The sequence below is a fragment of the Bombina bombina genome, chromosome 6 (genome assembly GCF_027579735.1).
Source record: "Bombina bombina isolate aBomBom1 chromosome 6, aBomBom1.pri, whole genome shotgun sequence".
Classification (NCBI taxonomy): domain Eukaryota; kingdom Metazoa; phylum Chordata; class Amphibia; order Anura; family Bombinatoridae; genus Bombina; species Bombina bombina.
The window spans coordinates 559,178,640-559,195,913 of NC_069504.1; the positions used below are offsets into that span (position 1 = coordinate 559,178,640).

At 41.8% G+C, this 17,274-nt stretch overlaps 1 protein-coding gene across 1 annotated transcript in view; it reads left to right on the forward strand.

The window, feature by feature from the left end:
• The window catches only part of TEX9 (testis expressed 9), a 169,515-nt gene that overhangs the window by 77,079 nt on the left and 75,162 nt on the right, over positions 1–17,274 (forward strand). The window contains exons 8-9 of the mRNA XM_053717508.1: positions 10,002–10,084; positions 11,447–11,620. Of these exons, the coding sequence (XP_053573483.1) occupies positions 10,002–10,084; positions 11,447–11,620 (257 nt within the window). The remainder of the gene's footprint in view (positions 1–10,001; positions 10,085–11,446; positions 11,621–17,274) is intronic.

Consider the following 17,274-nt stretch of genomic DNA (forward strand, 5'->3'; position numbering starts at 1 on the left):
AACTCGTAATATAGGTGTTAGTTATTTGCGTTGGGTTTTTTGGCGGTTTAAGGGGTTAGTAGGGTAATTAGGTTTATTGCGATGTGGGGGTTTTGCGGTTTGAGGGGTTAATAGGGTAATTGGGTTTATTGCAATGTGCGTGGTTGACGGTTAAGGGATTAATATGTTAGGTTTTTTGTGGATTAGGGGTTAATTACATTATTATTTTGCGATGGGTTTGCGGTTTAGGTGTTAACACTTCGTGTGGGAGGTTAGGTTTTTTTTTGTTATACTTCGTGCGGGTGGTGTTTTTTTTTTTTTTTTTTTTGTATTGCTCCGTTTGCCTTCGCTGCATCCAGGTGGATTCAGAAAATGTTAGGGTGGTGAAAGAATCCAACTTCACTGCATCCAGGTTATTCTGTTGGCTGCCTCGCGCTGCCAACATTCCATTGTTGATGCGTGTGCAACTGCCGACGGCGACGGACATTACAAATGCAATTATAGTATAGACTAGTACTAAAGCCCGTGTACACGGGCCATTTTTTGCAGTACAGTGGTTCCACCCCTTGCACTCTCCCCCCTCTCTTTTGCTCTCTCTTCCCCCCTCTCTTTTGCTTTCTCTCCCCCCCCTCCTTTGCTTTCTCTCTCCCCTCTTTTGCTCTCTCTCTCCCCTCTTTTGCTCTCTCTCTCCCCTCTTTTGCTCTCTCTCTCCCCTCTTTTGCTCTCTCTCTCTCCCCTCTTTTGCTCTCTCTCTCTCCCCTCTTTTTCTCTCTCTCTCCCCTCTTTGGCTCTCTCCCTCCTTTCTTTTGCTCTCTCTCCCCCCTCTTTTGTTCTATCCCCCCTCTTTGGCTCTCTCCCCCCCCCTCTTTGGCTCTCCTCCCCCCTCTTTGGCTCTCCCCCCCCCCCTTTGGCTCCCCCCCCCCCCCTTTGGCTCTCCCCCCCCTCTTTGGCTCTCTCCCCTCTTTTGCTCTCTCTCCTCTTTGGCTCTCTCTCTCCCCTTTGGCTCGCTCCCCCCCCCTTTGGCTCTCTCCCCCTTCTTTGGCTCTCTCTCCCCCCTCTTTGTCTCTCTCCCCTCTTTTGCTCTCCTCTTTGGTTCTCTTTCCTCTTTGGTTCTCTCTCTCCCCCCTCTTTGGCTCTCCCCCCGCTCTTTGGCTCTCCCCCCGCTCTTTGGCTCTCTCTCCTCCCCCCTCTTTGGCTCTCTCCCCCCCCCCCTCTTTGGCTCTCTCCCCCCCCCCCCCTCTTTGGCTCTCTCTCCTCCCCCCTCTTTGGCTCTCTCTCCCCCCTCTTTGGCTCTCTCTCCTTTTTGGCTCTTTTTCCTCTTTGGCTCTCTCTCCCCCCCCCCTTCTCTTTGGCTCTCCCCCCCCCCTTCTCTTTGGCTCTCCCCACCCCTTCTCTTTGGCTCTCCCCCCCCCCCTTCTCTTTGGCTCTCCCCCCCCCCTTCTCTTTGGCTCTCCCCCCCCCCTTCTCTTTGGCTCTTCCCCCCCCCCCCCCTTCTCTTTGGCTCTCCCCCCCCCCCTTCTCTTTGGCTCACTCCCCCCCTTTGGCTCTCTCCCCCCCCTCTTTGGCCCTTCTCCCCCCCTCTCCTGCTCCCTCTCTGGCTCTGTCTTCACATCGCGGGACCCCGCCCGGCCACGCCCCATCACGGCGACACCCGCCCCGGCCACGCCCTCGCAACCCCCGGCCACGCCCCCATCGCAACGCTCCCGTCGGCCACAAACAGCTGTGAGGTCTGGGGAGCGCGTGGCCGCTTCTCACGCAGCAGACCTCACAGCTGTTGAGTAGCTTACCTCGCGCTCCCCAGACCTCACAGCTGTTTGTGTACCTCGCGCTCCCTATCTCAAGGCCAAGTGTGTTTGTCTCTACTGCGCATGACAGCTTCGGACAAACACACTTGGCCTTTTATAATATAGGATGGTGTTATTCTTGTTTAACTGCATCTTGTATGAATAAAAAGGAAAAACATACATAAGGCAATCATTAATCAGGTCTTTTAAAAAAACAACAGAGACTTACGGATCATGCTATCTATGACAGACATTCTAAACGTAACTAATCAACCTCCTCTTACTCAATAGGAGCACACAAAAAATAAAAAGCATGAAAATGAATAAAACAGTGTGCTCCTATAATCTCTTAAAATGATAGTGTAATAAAACAGTTAAGACCCCCGCTCCTGGGGTGAGGTCTGGCCCCTGCCTAGTGCAAACCTATATGTATTGTTAAGTCTCCCTGCGTCTTAAATAATAGATGTCTAAAAAAAAAAAAATCTGATAATCTCAATGTATTTGAGTAGTAATAATTATCTTCTCTGGGATTTCTCACACATCTAATTTAAAAAATTTTTTTTAAATGTCCATAACACATGTTTTGCAAACTAAGAGCATTTCAGGGATGCATCTCTTGAAACCTTTGCTTTGTACAATTAGGGGCAGATGAACGTGTGCTATGATCTAAGCAATCAATGTGTAGATTATTTTAGGGTAAACCTCACCCCTTTAGCACCATACTTAGCCTACTTTAAACAAAGTAATCGGGTTTGGGCTATTTTAATCTTTAAAACAATTTTTTATAAAATATTTTTAAAGTTTTGATTAATTTTCTAAAAATAATCAGAGACATGAAAGTCAAAATTAAACTTTTATGATTCATATAGAGCGTGTAGTTTTGTGATACTTCTGTCAGCCTTTGGTATCCTATCAGGAGCAGCAAAGCACTACTGGGAGATAGCTGGTGATTGGTGGCTACACACATGCTTCTAGTCAGTGGCTCACCAGCTAGCTCACAGTAGTGCATTGCTGCTCTTTAACTATGTATTTATCCCCTTTGCAGGAGTTGAACTCAAGTGATAGTGCAATAATAAAATTATCTAATGCATTAGCATTTTAATATCCCTTTAAGTAAATCTGTCCCATAACAACATCATGTTGTTTTGACAGATTTGTTCAACTAAAATATTTGTGTTTCATTGGAGGTTATTCCAGTGGCATTTGCTAGCTGCACTAAAGTGGGGCCTTCGGGATAAATATTTATATATCACCCATTGCTTAAAGTAGGTTTCAGTTTCAACTCACCTGAAGGGTGTAACATATTTTGTATCTAAATTTGAAACTACATTTCATATTTAATTATTTTTAAATTTTAAGGAAAATTAAAACATGTTTAAGTTAAAACTACATTTACTTTTTAGGAAAATGTGTGTAGCAAACTGGTGAAATGTTTGACATTGTAGCAAATCCTATGGGGATTAGTATTCTGGCAATGGAAGTGATGCTTTTGCTGCCTCTGAAGGATGTCTGTCACCTCCAGCACTTCAATTCTGTATTAATATTGCACTGCAGTGTCAGCACTGGACATCAGCCAAGTCTTCTTGTGGAAGATCAGACCATGAACCTCAGACTGTGAGATTCTAGTGCTGCCAAATGAGGCATATAATACGCTGCTTTTGTATTGGAACAGTGATCAGGGAAATATTTTATTAAACGCCTTAGTTGGTAATAAATCAAGGTTGTGAAAAGTCTGCTTTGTGCCATTAGGTAATATCAGGTCATAGGATATAGTCATATCTAATTTCAGCTTATAATGTCTGACTGGATTGTTGGTTGGCATTGGGCACAACTAGTGTTTTTAATTACAGGTGCTATGCAGCATTACTCTGTTCTCCTTATTTTGCTCCTGTTTTACAATTGTTCCATTATTACAGATGCCTAATACTTTTTGTAGCTATTGCTGTTTAACCCTTTGGCTACCAGAGAGCCAGCATAATTTTTTTGAAATAAGCATTTTGAATTGAGGTGTGTGTGTGTGTATGTATGTACATACAGTATGTGTGTGTGTGTGTGTGTGTGTGTGTGTGTATATATATATATATATATATATATATATATATATATATATATATATATATATATATATATATAATGTGTGTGTGTGTATATATATATATATATTTCTCCAACATTGGTGTGTCCGGTCCAGGGCGTCATCCATTACTTGTGGGATATTCTCCTCCCCCACAGGGAAAGGCAAGGAGAGCACACAGCAAGAGCTGTCCATATAGTCCCTCCCAGGCTCCGCCCCCCCCAGTCATTCTCCTTGCCGCTCTGAACAAGTAGCATCTCCTCGGGGATGGTGAGGAGTTTGTGGTGTTTAGTTGTAGTTTTTTATTCTTCTATCAAGAGTTTGTTATTTTAAAATAGTGCTGGTATGTACTATTTACTCTGAAACAGAAAGAGATGAAGAGTTCTGTTTAAAAGAGGATTATGATTTTAGCAGACAGTAACTAAAATCAGTTGCTGTTCCCACACAGGACTGTTGAGATGAGAGAACTTCAGTTGGGGGGAACAGTTTGCAGACTTTTCTGCTCAAGGTATGACTAGCCATTTTTCTAACAAGACTGTGTAATGCTGGAAGGCTGTCATTTTCCCTCATGGGGATTGGTAAGCCATTTTCTTAGTCTCAAACAGAATAAAGGGCTTATTATGGGCTATACACTGGTAGACACTCTTAAGGGCTAAATCGATTGCTTTATTTAAGTATTATATGCAGTTTGAAGTTGAATTTCACACTTTTATAACATTGGGGAACGTTTTTTAGCACCAGGCACTTGTTAAGACACCTTCCCAGTCAGGAAGGGCCTTTCTCTGTAGTAGGCAGAGCCTCATTTTCGTGCCATTACTGTGCAGTTACTTTTGAGTACAGTACATGCAGCTGCATGTGTGTGGGTCTGGAATCCACTAAAAACGTTCCTAGAAGGCTTCATTTGATATCATATACCCCCCTGGGATTGGTGAAGTCGCAGCAAAGGCTGTAGCTGGGACTGTAAGGGGGTTAAAATTAAAAACGGCTCCGGTTTCCACATTTTAAGGGTTAACAGCTTGAAAATTGGGGTGCAATACTTTGAATGCATTAAGACACTGTGGTGAAAATTTGGTAAAGATTGGATAATTCCTTCATAGTTTTTCACATATTCAGTAATAAAGTGTGCCCTGTTTAACATTTAAAGAGACAGTAACGGTTTTGTTTTAAAACGGTTTTTGTGCTTTATTAACCAGTTTAAGCCTGTTTAACATGTCTGTACCTTCAGATAGATCATGTTCTGTATGTATGGTAGCCAATGTGGTTCCCCCTTCAAATATGTGTGATAATTGTGCCATAGCGTCCAAACAAAGTAAGGACAGTACTGTCACAAATTGTAAAGTTGCCCAGGATGATTCCTCAGATGAAGGAAGTAGACATAGTTCTACATCATCTCCTTCTGTGTCTATACCAGTTATGCCCGCGCAGGCGACCCCTAGTACTTCTAGCGCGCCAATGCTTGTTACTATGCAGCAATTGACGGCAGTAATGGATAACTCCATAGCTAATATTTTATCCAAAATGCCAGCATTTCAGAGAAAGCGCGATTGCTCTGTTTTAAACACTGTAGAGCAGGAGGGCGCTGATGATAATTTTTCTGTCATACCCTCACACCAATCTGAAGTGGCAGTGAGGGAGGGTTTGTCAGATGGGGAAATTTCTGATACAGGAAGAATTTCTCAGCAGGCAGAACCTGATGTTGTGACATTTAAATCAAAATTAGAGCATCTCCGCTCATTACTTAAGGAGGTGCTATCTACTCTGGATGATTGTGACAATCTGGTCAACCCAGAAAAATTGTGCAAGATGGACAAGTTCCTTGAGGTCCCGGTGCACCCTGATGCTTTTCCGATACCTAAACGGGTGGCGGACATAGTGAATAAGGAGTGGGAGAAGCCAGGCATACCTTTTGTCCCTCCTCCTATATTTAAGAAATTGTTCCCTATGGTCGACCCCAGGAAGGACACATGGCAAACAGTCCTTAAGGTCGAGGGGGCGGTTTCTACTCTAGTCAAGCGCACGACCATTCCTATTGAGGACAATTGTGCTTTCAAAGATCCTATGGATAAAAAATTGGAGGGTTTGCTTAAAAAGATTTTTGTACAGCAAGGTTACCTCCTTTAACCTATTTCGTGCATTATTCCTGTCACTACAGCGGCGTGGTTCTGGTTCGAGGAACTGGAAAAGTCGCTCAGTAGGGAGACTCCGTATGAGGAAGTCATAGACAGAATTCACGCACTTAAGTTAGCTAATTCCTTTATTTTAGACACCGCTTTGCAGTTAGCGAGGTTAGCATCGAAAAATTCAGGGTTTACAATTGGGGCGCGTAGAGCGCTCTGGCTAAAGTCTTGGTCGGCGGATGTATCTTCCAAGACAAAATTGCTTAATACCCCTTTCAAAGGTAAGACCCTTTTTGGGCCAGAATTGAAAGAGATTATTTCAGACATCACTGAGGGAAAGGGCCATGCCCTCCCACAAGATAAACCTTTCAAGGCTAAGAATAAGTCCAATTTTCGTTCCATTCGCAATTTCAGGAACGGACCGGCTTCCAACTCGGCAGCCTCTAGACAAGAGGGTAACGCTTCCCAGACTAAACCAGCTTGGAAATCAATGCAAGGCTGGAACAAGGTTAAACAGGCCAAGAAGCCTGCTGCTGCTACCAAAACAGCATAAAGGGGTAGCCCCCGATCCGGGACCGGATCTAGTAGGGGGCAGACTCTCTCTCTTTGCTCAGGCTTAGGCAAGAGATGTTCAGGATCCCTGGACACTAGAAATAGTCTCTCAGGGTTTTCTTCTGGAGTTCAAGGAACTACCCTCAAGGGGAAGGTTCCACATGTCTAACTTATCTTCAAACCAAATAAAGAGACAGGCATTCTTACATTGTGTAGAAGACCTGTTAAAGATGGGAGTGATACACCCAGTTCCAACTGTGGAACAAGGTCGGGGGTTTTACTCAAATCTGTTTGTAGTTCCCAAAAAAGAGGGAATTTTCAGACCAATTCTGGATTTAAAAATTCTAAACAAATTTCTCAGAGTTCCATCGTTCAAATGGAAACCATTCGAACAATTTTATCTACAATCCAGGAGGGTCAATTTATGACTACCGTGGATTTAAAGGATGCGTATCTACATATTCCTATCCACAAAGATCATCCAAGGATTTTCACAAAGGTGCTAGGGTCCCTTCTAGAGGTTCTAAGACCAAGGGGTATTGCAGTGGCACCTTATCTGGACGACATTCTAATCCAAACGTCGTCTCTTTCCAAAGCAAAGGCTCATACAGACATTGTTCTAGCCTTTCTCATATCTCACGGGTGGAAGGTGAACGTAGAAAAGAGTTCCCTGTCTCCGTCGACAAGAGTTCCCTTCTTGGGAACGATAATAGATTCTTTAAAAATGAAGATCTTCCTGACAAAAGTCAGAAAGTCAAAGCTTCTAAAGCTTGTCAAGTTCTTCACTCTATTCTGCAGCCTTCCATAGCTCAGTGCATGGTAGTAGTAGGGTTGATGGTTGCAGCAATGGACATAGTTCCTTTTGCTCAAATTCATCTAAGACCATTACAACTGTGCATGCTCAAGCAGTGGAATGGGGACTATACAGACTTGTCTCCAAAGATTCAAGTAGACCAGATGACCAGAGACTCACTCCGTTGGTGGTTGTCACAGGATCACCTGTCTCAGGGAATGAGTTTACGCAGACCAGAGTGGGTCATTGTCACGACCGACGCCAGTCTATTAGGCTGGGGCGCGGTCTGGGATTCCCTGAAAGCTCGGGGTCTATGGTCTCGGGAAGAGTCTCTTCTCCCGATAAACATCCTGGAACTGAGAGCGATATTCAATGCTCTCTGGGCTTGGCCTCAACTAGCGAAGGCCGGATTCATAAGATTCCAGTCAGACAACATGACGACTGTAGCTTACATCAACCATCAGGGAGGAACAAAGAGTTCCTTGGCGATGAGAGAGGTATCCAAGTTCATCAAATGGGCGGAGGATCACTCCTGCCATCTATCTGCAATTCACATCCCAGGAGTAGACAACTGGGAGGCGGATTATCTGAGTCGTCAGACTTTCCATCCGGGGGAGTGGGAACTCCACCCGGAGGTTTTTGCCCAGTTGACTCAATTATGGGACATTCCAGACATGGATCTGATGGCGTCTCGTCAGAACTTCAAGGTTCCTTGCTACGGGTCCAGATCCAGGGATCCCAAGGCGACTCTAGTGGATGCATTAGTGACGCCTTGGTCGTTCAACCTAGCTTATGCATTTCCACCGTTCCCTCTCCTTCCCAGGCTTGTAGCCAGGATCAAACAGGAGAAGGCCTCAGTGATTCTGATAGCTCCTGCGTGGCCACGCAGGACTTGGTATGCAGACCTGGTGAATATGTCATTGGCTCCACCATGGAAGCTACCTTTGAGACAGGATCTTCTAGTGCAAGGTCCATTCGAACATCCAAATCTAGTTTCTCTCCAGCTGACTGCTTGGAAATTGAACGCTTGATTTTATCCAAGCGCGGGTTTTCAGATTCAGTGATAGATACTCTGGTCCAAGCCAGAAAACCTGTGACTAGAAGGATTTACCATAAAATATGGAAAGGATATATCTGTTGGTGTGAATCCAAGGGATTCTCATGGATTAATATTCCCAGGATCCTCTCCTTTCTAACAAGAAGGTTTGGATAAGGGATTGTCAGCGAGTTCTCTAAAAGGACAGAGATCTGCTTTATCTGTCTTGTTACACAGACGACTGGCAGCTGTGCCAGATGTACAAGCTTTTGTACAGGCTTTGGTCAGAATCAAACCTGTTTACAGACCTTTGACTCCTCCCTGGAGTCTAAATTTAGTTTTTTTCAGTTCTTCAAGGGGTTCCATTTGAACCCTTACATTCCATAGATATCAAGTTACTATCTTGGAAAGTTCTGTTTTTGGTTGCTATTTCTTCTGCTTTGCAGTGTGATCCATCCTATCTGGTGTTCCATTCAGATAAGGTTGTTTTGCGTACCAAGCCTGGTTTTCTTCCAAAAGTTGTTTCCAACAATATTAGCCAGGAAATAGTTGTCCCTTCTTTGTGTCCGAATCCAGTTTCAAAGAAGGAACATTTGTTACACCATTTAGATGTAGTCCGTGCTTTAAAGTTCTATTTAGAAGCAACAAAGGATTTCAGACAAAACTTCTTTTTTGTTTGTCGTTTATTCTGGTAAGAGGAGAGGACAAAAAACTACTGCTACCTCTCTTTCTTTCTGGCTGAAAAGCATTATCCGATTGGCTTATGAGACTGCCGGACGGCAGCCTCCTGAACGAATCACAGCTCACTCTACTAGGGCTGTGGCTTCCACATGGGCCTTCAAGAACGAGGCTTCTGTTGATCAGATATGTGAGGCAGCAACTTGGTCTTCTCTGCACACTTTTGCCAAATTCTACAAATTTGATACTTTTTGCTTCTTCGGAAGCTATTTTTGGGAGAGAGGTTTTGCAAGCCGTGGTGCCTTCTGTTTAGGTAACCTGATTTGCTCCCTCCCTTCATCCGTGTCCTAAAGCTTTGGTATTGGTTCCCACAAGTAATGGATGACGCCGTGGACCGGACACACCAATGTTGGAGAAAACAGAATTTATGCTTACCTGATAAATTACTTTCTCCAACGGTGTGTCCGGTCCACGGCCCGCCCTGGTTTTTTAATCAGGTTTGAAAAATTTCTCTCTCTATACACTACAGTCACCACGGCACCCTATAGTTTCTCCTTTTTTTCTCCTAACCGTCGGTCGAATGACGGGGGGGCGGAGCCTGGGAGGGACTATATGGACAGCTCTTGCTGTGTGCTCTCCTTGCCTTTCCCTGTGGGGGAGGAGAATATCCCACAAGTAATGGATGACGCCGTGGACCGGACACACCGTTGGAGAAAGTAATTTATCAGGTAAGCATAAATTCTGTTATATATGTGTGTATATATATATATATATGTGTGTATATATATATATATGTGTGTATATATATATATATATATATATATATATATATATATATATATGTATGTGTGTGTATGTATATGTGTATATATATATATATATATATATATATATATATATACACACACTAATATAATTATGTGTTCTAGCATGTAAAAGGAATATATACAGCATCCAAATACCTTCTGTAATATTTTTACATTTGCAGAGGCTCAGATCAGATTTCTGAAGGCCAAGATACGAGTGATGCAGGAGGAGCTGGATAGCATAAGCCATGAATGCAATAAGAAGGTATTTGTATTAGATTTGACTGTTCATGGGAGTGTACAATATTATCTTTGTTTTTTTGTCATTGTTACTGCAGCTCAAATAAATACCCGTAATGTGCGTACATGACATTACAATGAATCCTGTGGAACAAATGTAATATAATTACTGTATCTCAGAACCCCTCATATACAGATTGAGAGCGTGTGCTAATCTTGTGAAAATACAATTCCTTTAAAAATGAGGTTGGATGCGTTGCAACACTGCAAGTAGTTATATCACTTTCATGTCTGAAATCAAGGCTTTCCTCTCATGCAGAAGTTCAGGTTCCAGCAGTCTTTGCATAGGTGATAAAACCGCTTTTGTTTGTTTTAATGGAATAATAACCTTTTTAAAAGCTAGCTGAGCTTGAAAAGCTGCTTTCACCTTCTATTTTACTAAGGCATTTTGTAAGATAGGGTATTCAAGTCTAGCTGTTTGGTCTGTCTTTTCTTCAATCATTGTATTTCACTTTAAAATCTGTTATGAGGATATTGTGAGAAGTTATTCATTCTCCCCTAAAGTAAAGGGCCTACAATTAAAGGGATACTAAACCCAATTTTTTTTCTTTCACGATTTGGATAGAGCATGCAATTTTAAGCAACTTTCTCATTTACTCCTATTATCAAATTTTCTTTGTTCTCTTAGTATCTTTATTTGAAAAGCAGGAATGTAAGCTTAGCAGCCGGCCCATTTTTGGTTCAGCAACTGTGTAGTGCTTGCTGATTGGTGGCTAAATGTGATGGCTAAGAACATTCATTTCACATTAGTCTTACAATTTCTTCTAATTCCATTGAATCTGAATGTGTATATTATTTAAAAAAAAAAAAAAAACTAATACAAAAATACTAAGAAACGTATAATCTATAAACTACCCTCAGAAACACTGAAATGTGGAAGAAAAGTGACACACTATCCCCACAATTCTTAATCACAATAGTGAAAAAATATACAAACAATATGAAAAAAATGTAATCATAGAGGATTTAATATCATAATATGAGCTAAAAGCAGCAACTACTAAATTGAAAGATGGTTAAAATTCCCCTCCAGCAGCAAAACGCATAAAGGGGCACCACATAACGTATCAGATAGTACACTTAGAAATCAGCAGTATAATAACTGTAGTCTACTCACACTTTTGTTTAGAAAGTGTGAGCAGGCAACTGTTATAATACCACTGATTTCCAAGTGTACAGTTTGATACACTATGTGGCGCCCCCTATATGTCTTCTCCGTTAAAGACAAAAAAACACTATACAGATAAGTTAACATACGGTCATATGCTTAGTAGAGGGGAACATTTCATACTGTAATTGAGAATTTTGTTCTACTTGTTATTCATAGGATGATGAAAATTGCAATCTTACATCTCGTGTTAAAGAGCTTGAAGAAGAGCGTGCTCGACTGCAGAGAACAGTTAATGTACAGCAATCTCAAGCTGAGAAATATAAATCATTATATGAAGAAGCAACTAAGAAAAGCGATGGATTACAGCATCAGCTTTCGGCATTAGAGAAGGTACCTACACAGCCCAAACTGATTTTGGCAGTTGAAATGCATTTTATAGTGAACTTGTTTTCATTACCAAATTGAAATTACTTTTTATACCAAATATTCATCATTAGATTGTTATTACTTATACATTGAATTGCAAGTTATGTCAATACAGATTTTATGTTAGGTTTGTAAATTATGCTGATCTTGAATTTCAAATTCAATTGTTAGTATATTTAGTTGACTACACATACAAATCAAATAGTGGTGGGCAGCACTTATTCTTAGTTTGACACAGTGGTATACATAAATGGCAAAAAAAAAGAGTATAATTCTATTATTATTATTATTATCGGTTGTTTGAAAAGCGCCAGCAGATTCTGCAGCGCTATAAACATATGGGTAGAGGGCCCTGCCGAGAGTCGCACTGTTGTAGTCAGCTTTTATGAAGACGATCTGCAAACATTTAGGCTCTTAGGCTTACATGCTAAGGGGGTTCATGGCGGATAGTAATGGAGGAGAGGAACTGGTATTAGGAAAGTTTAGTGTAGGTTGTATGCATCCCTGAACAGTAGAGTCTTTAGGGAGCGCTTGAAGCTTTCAAAACTAGGGAAGAGTCTTGTGGACCGAGTCAGAGAGTTCCACAAGATGGGAGCTATTCTGTAGAAGTCCTGAAAATGGTAATGTGAGGAGATAACAAGAGAGGAGGAGAGTAGGAGGTTGTGAGCGGCGCGAAGTGGACGGGAGGGAGAGTATATGGAGACATGGTCTGAGATATAGGGGGGAGCAGTTCAGTTGAGGGCCTTGTATGTCAGAGTGAGAATGTTGTGTTTAATCCTGGAGGAAAGAGGAAGCGATTGAAGGGATTAGCAGAGAGGTGCAGAAGGTGAAGAGCAACATGTAAGGAAGATGAGCCTGGCAAAGGCATTCATTATGGATTGTAAAAGAGCTAGGAGGCAGCTAGGGAGACCAGAGAGGACAGAGTTGCAGTTGTCAAGGCATGAAAAGATGAGAAAGTGGATTAAAATCTTAGTTGTGTCTTGTGTAAGGAAATGTCTAATTTTAGGGATGGTTTTTAAGGTGGAAGAGACAGGATTAGCCAAGGACTGAATGTAAAGAGTGAAAGAAAGATCTGAGTCAAATGTGACCCCCAAGACATCGGGCATGCGAGGTAGGGGTAATGATGGAGTTGTCGACAGTTATAGAGAGATGGGGGATGGAGATTTTAGAAGAAGGAGGGAAAATAATGAGCTCAGTTTTGGAGAGATTTAGCTTAAGGTAGTGAGCGGACATCCAGGAAGAGATGTGAGAAAGACCTTAGTGACACGGGTTAGCAAGAAAGGAGATAGGTATGGTGCACGAGGATAGATTTGGGTGTCGTCGGCATACAAATGATATTGAAACCCGTGGGACTTTATTAAGGAACCTAATGATGATGTGTAGATTGAGAAGAGAAGGGGACCGAGGAAAGAGCCTTGCGGTACCCCAACAGAAAGTGGTGATGGGGCAGAGGAAGCCCCAGAGAAGGCAGGTAGGAAGAGAACCACAAGAGGGCTGTGTCACAAATGCCAAAGGATTGGAGGGTTTGGAGCAAAAGAGGGTGGTCAACAGTATCAAAGGCTGCGGACAGATCAAGGAGGATAAGAAGTGAGAAGTGGCCTTTTGATTTTGCTGTAAGTAGGTTGTAGGTAATCTTAACAATTGCTGTCTCTGTGGAGTGATGGAAACTAAATCCAGATTGCAGTGGGTCAAGCAGGGAGTTTAATGTAAGGAAATGGGATAGGCATGCATATACTATCTTTTCGAGAGGCTTTGAGGCAAGAGGGAGGAGGGAAATAGGGCGGTAGTTGGATGGGGAGGTTGGATCAAGGGAAGGTTTTTTGAGGATAGGTGTGACCAGTGCATATTTCAGAGATGAGGGAAATATACCGGTGCTGAGGGAGAGGTTGAAAATGTGTGTGAGTATACGGGTAAGGGTAGAAGAGAGGGAGGGGAGTCGCTGTGAGGGGATAGGGTAAAGGGGACAGGTAGTGAGGTAAGAGCGCAGTATAAGTGCAGAAACTTCTTTCTCAGTAACGGGCAAAAGAGCTAAATTTATGGCTATTTGGGTTTTGGTTGATTGTGAGCTTTTGAGGGGTGAGAGACTAGAAATGTTGAGAGCTGATTTTGTTTCTGATAGAATCAATTTTGTTATTGAAGTGGCTGTCAAAATCTTGAGCTGACAGAGAAGTTGTATTCGGAGGTGGGGGTGGGCAGAGAAGAGGATTGAATGTGGAGAACACACGTTTTGGGTTTGAAGAAAGAGAAGAATAGAGAAGTAATGTTGCTTATAAAGATTAAGGGCAGAGAAGTAGGGGTTCAAGATAAACTTGTAGAAAGTCAGCTGAACTCTGAGATTTTCTCCAGTGCCGCTCAGCAGTACGGGAACTTCTGCGTAGGTACCATGTCAGAGGAATGTGCCAGGGCTGAGGGTGAGTGAGTGATTTCCGAGCTATGGTAGGAGGGGCCAGATTGTCAAGGACCAATGTAAGGGTGAAATTATAGTGGCAGATAGATTGGTCAGGGCAGGAAAAGGAGGAGATGGATGAGAGGGGAGGTTCGAGAGAACTAGCGAACTGTTGCTGATCTAATGACATAATGCTTCTATGAAGTTTGGTGTGAAGGGTAGAAGGAAGGAGAGTTGTCGGGAGGGATGAAATGTTGCAAGTGAGGAGATGATTGTTCGAAAGAGGAAAGGGGGAGTTTGTGAAGTCTAAAATAGTACATCGATAGCTAAAGATCAAGGGAGTGACCATCTTTGTGAGTGGGATAGTCAGTCCATTGTGACGGACCAAAAGATGAAGTGAGTTGCAGAAGTTCTTTTGCAGAGGAGGCAGTGGGATTGTCAAGAAGAATGTTAAAGTCATCGAGAATTAGGGCAGGGGTGTCCGAGGAAAGGAAATAAGGTAGCTAGGCAGCAAAGTGATCTAAAAATTAGGTTGAGGAGCCAGGGGGGTGGTATATGACTGCAACACGTATAAAGAGGGGAGAAAATAAGCCAATCATGTGGGTTTCGAATGAGGAAAATGTGAGGGAAGAGATGGGTTGTATTTGTTGAAAGGTGCAATGAGAGGAAAGTAAAATACCTACACCACCTCCTTGTCTATTACCAGACCTAGGAGTATTGCTGAAGTGGAGACCCCCATGTGGCAGTGCAGCAGTGGATGCTGTGTCTAAAGGAGAGAGTCAAGTTTCTATGAGAGCGAGAAGGTTGAGAGAGTGAGAGATAAAGAGGTGATGTATAGAAGTGAGCTTGTTGTAAACAGTGCAAGAGTTCCAGAGTGCACAAGTGAAAGGGGTAGTGGCTTTAAATACAAGAGGAATGTGAGTAAGGTTACCCAATTTTTGTTTTCTGGGTCTATGGAAAGGTACACATGGATGTGCATAGCTAGGAAGTTGTTGGGGACCAGGATTATGGAAGATGTCACCAACAGCTAGTATGAGCAAGAGGGAGAGTGACATGAGATGAGATGCAGATTTGCTGTAATGAGACTGTTTTAGGGATGAGGTGCAGAGGGAAGAGAGGGTGTTTAGGAATGTATAAAGTTCATGAGTACAAAAGTAAGGTGAGTTTTTGGTGAGGGGGAAGGAGTAATTGAGTAGTTTGTTATAGAGACAAGAGGTAGAAAAAGGAATATCAATATATTGAGCATTTTTACAAGAATGGGGACCAATTAAACACATAAAACACAGAATTACAGCAACACTTGCATAAGAAAACAATGAGATACATAAAACACAATATTAAAAAAGTACTTGCCTTGTGTTTTGCCCCTTGTCTAATCCTTGTCTAATTCTTGTATAATTCTTATTTTAGTTCCTCACTTATAAAATGTTCACTTCAGAAATGTGAAGATATGCTGTTGTGAAAATGCACACTGTCCAGGCAATGCACCCCCAGTTCTGGGTATTCTTATTTAAAGTAAAGTCACAAAATTATTTTTTCACAGTTTTGTATGCAATCTATATTGATGCTCCTCACTATTTTTTAATCTAAGCAATCATTATTGATATATCTCTCTTCACTTCAATCCCTCTAAAAATGTAATCCCTTTGTTCACAGGACTTTCAGAGAAAATCTTGCCCAAAGTACTGGAGATTTTTTTTAGCATTTTTGCTATCTCTCTGTTTAAACAGAAATAGAGCATTTGATTTTTTGATTTACCTATGAAAAATATATATATTTTATGTTTGAATATTTTTTATTTATTTTTTCAGAAAAAGTAAACATTTACAGAAATACCTTCCTCTGCATCGATCTCCATCATTATGGATTCCAGAGTATAAAAATATATATATTTTAAAAGTAGACAACCCATGGTATTGATCTAGGCTCATTTTGCTAAATTTGATGCCACTATTTTTCCCAGCAGATACAAACATATAAAAAAATGTTAACTTTTTGTGCAAACTTTGGGTATCTCACTGAAATTATTTACACACAACTACTGCAGTCATAAGACAAATTGTTATAAAAAGCTTCTCTGGGATCCCCTTTGTTCAGAAATAGCAGACATGCATGGCTTTGTCATTAGTTTCTGGCAATTAGAAGGCCGTTTATTGCAGCTGGGCATCACACTTGAAATTCTATTATGATATTTCTCTTGGCTCTGACTTTCAGATCATGCTTCAGGCTGAAGACACTAAACGTAAGAGCTCTAAATAAAGTAAAATATGTTTCTTTGTTTCTTTTCTATGGCATGGAGAGTCCACAAATTCCAAATTATTAGTGGGATATGTAACTCCTGGCCAGCAGGAGGAGGCAAAGAGCACCCCAGTAGAGCTGTTAAGTGTCACTTCCCTTACCCATAATCCCCAGTCATTCTCTTTGCTTCTGTCACGGGGAGGATGTGCGAAGATGGTGTCTGCAGATGTTTATCCTTTTATGGATACTTTTCCCTGCAAGCAAGGATTTGGGTCAAGCTGTGTCCATGTCAATCTCTTTAGTAAGAGTAATGGTGGCTATTAGCAGTTAGAAGACGGCAAAGTTGTCTTTGCTTAGGTTCTAACATTATTGCCACCCCTATTATAGAAAGCCAAGGTTGGTTATTCTGTCTTTTGTTTTCTACAGGTCCTTAAAGGGACATTATACACTAATTTTTTCTTTGCATAAATGTTTTGTAGATGATCTATTTATATAGCCCATAAAGTTGTTGTTTTTTTTTAAAAATGTATAGTTTTGCTTATTTTTGAATAACATTGCTCTGATTTTCAGACTCCTAACCAAGCCCCAAAGTTGTATGTGAATACTGTCAGCTACCTTCTCCAGCTTGCTCCTGTTTGTGTAAAGGGTCTTTTCATATGCAAAAGAAGGGGAAGGAGGGAGTGTCTTATTTGCCACTTGCAGTGGGCTTTCCAGCTGCCTTTTCAATGGAGCTAAACTGAGAGGTTCTAAGTAACTTTTTAAACAGTTTTATACTGGATTTTTATATCAGTATCTGTGCATCTTATTCTTTATAGTAGTGTCCATTACATGCAGTTATATGAAAATGAGTGTATACTGTCCCTTTAATAGAAGTGGAGGAATCTGTCACACCTTAGAAACCGGTCACTGCCTGACAGCAGAATTCACAGGTAAGTGCTTTCCCTTCTAGGTTAGAAGGTAACAGCTGTTAGGGTGTGGAGTATTACCCTTTGTA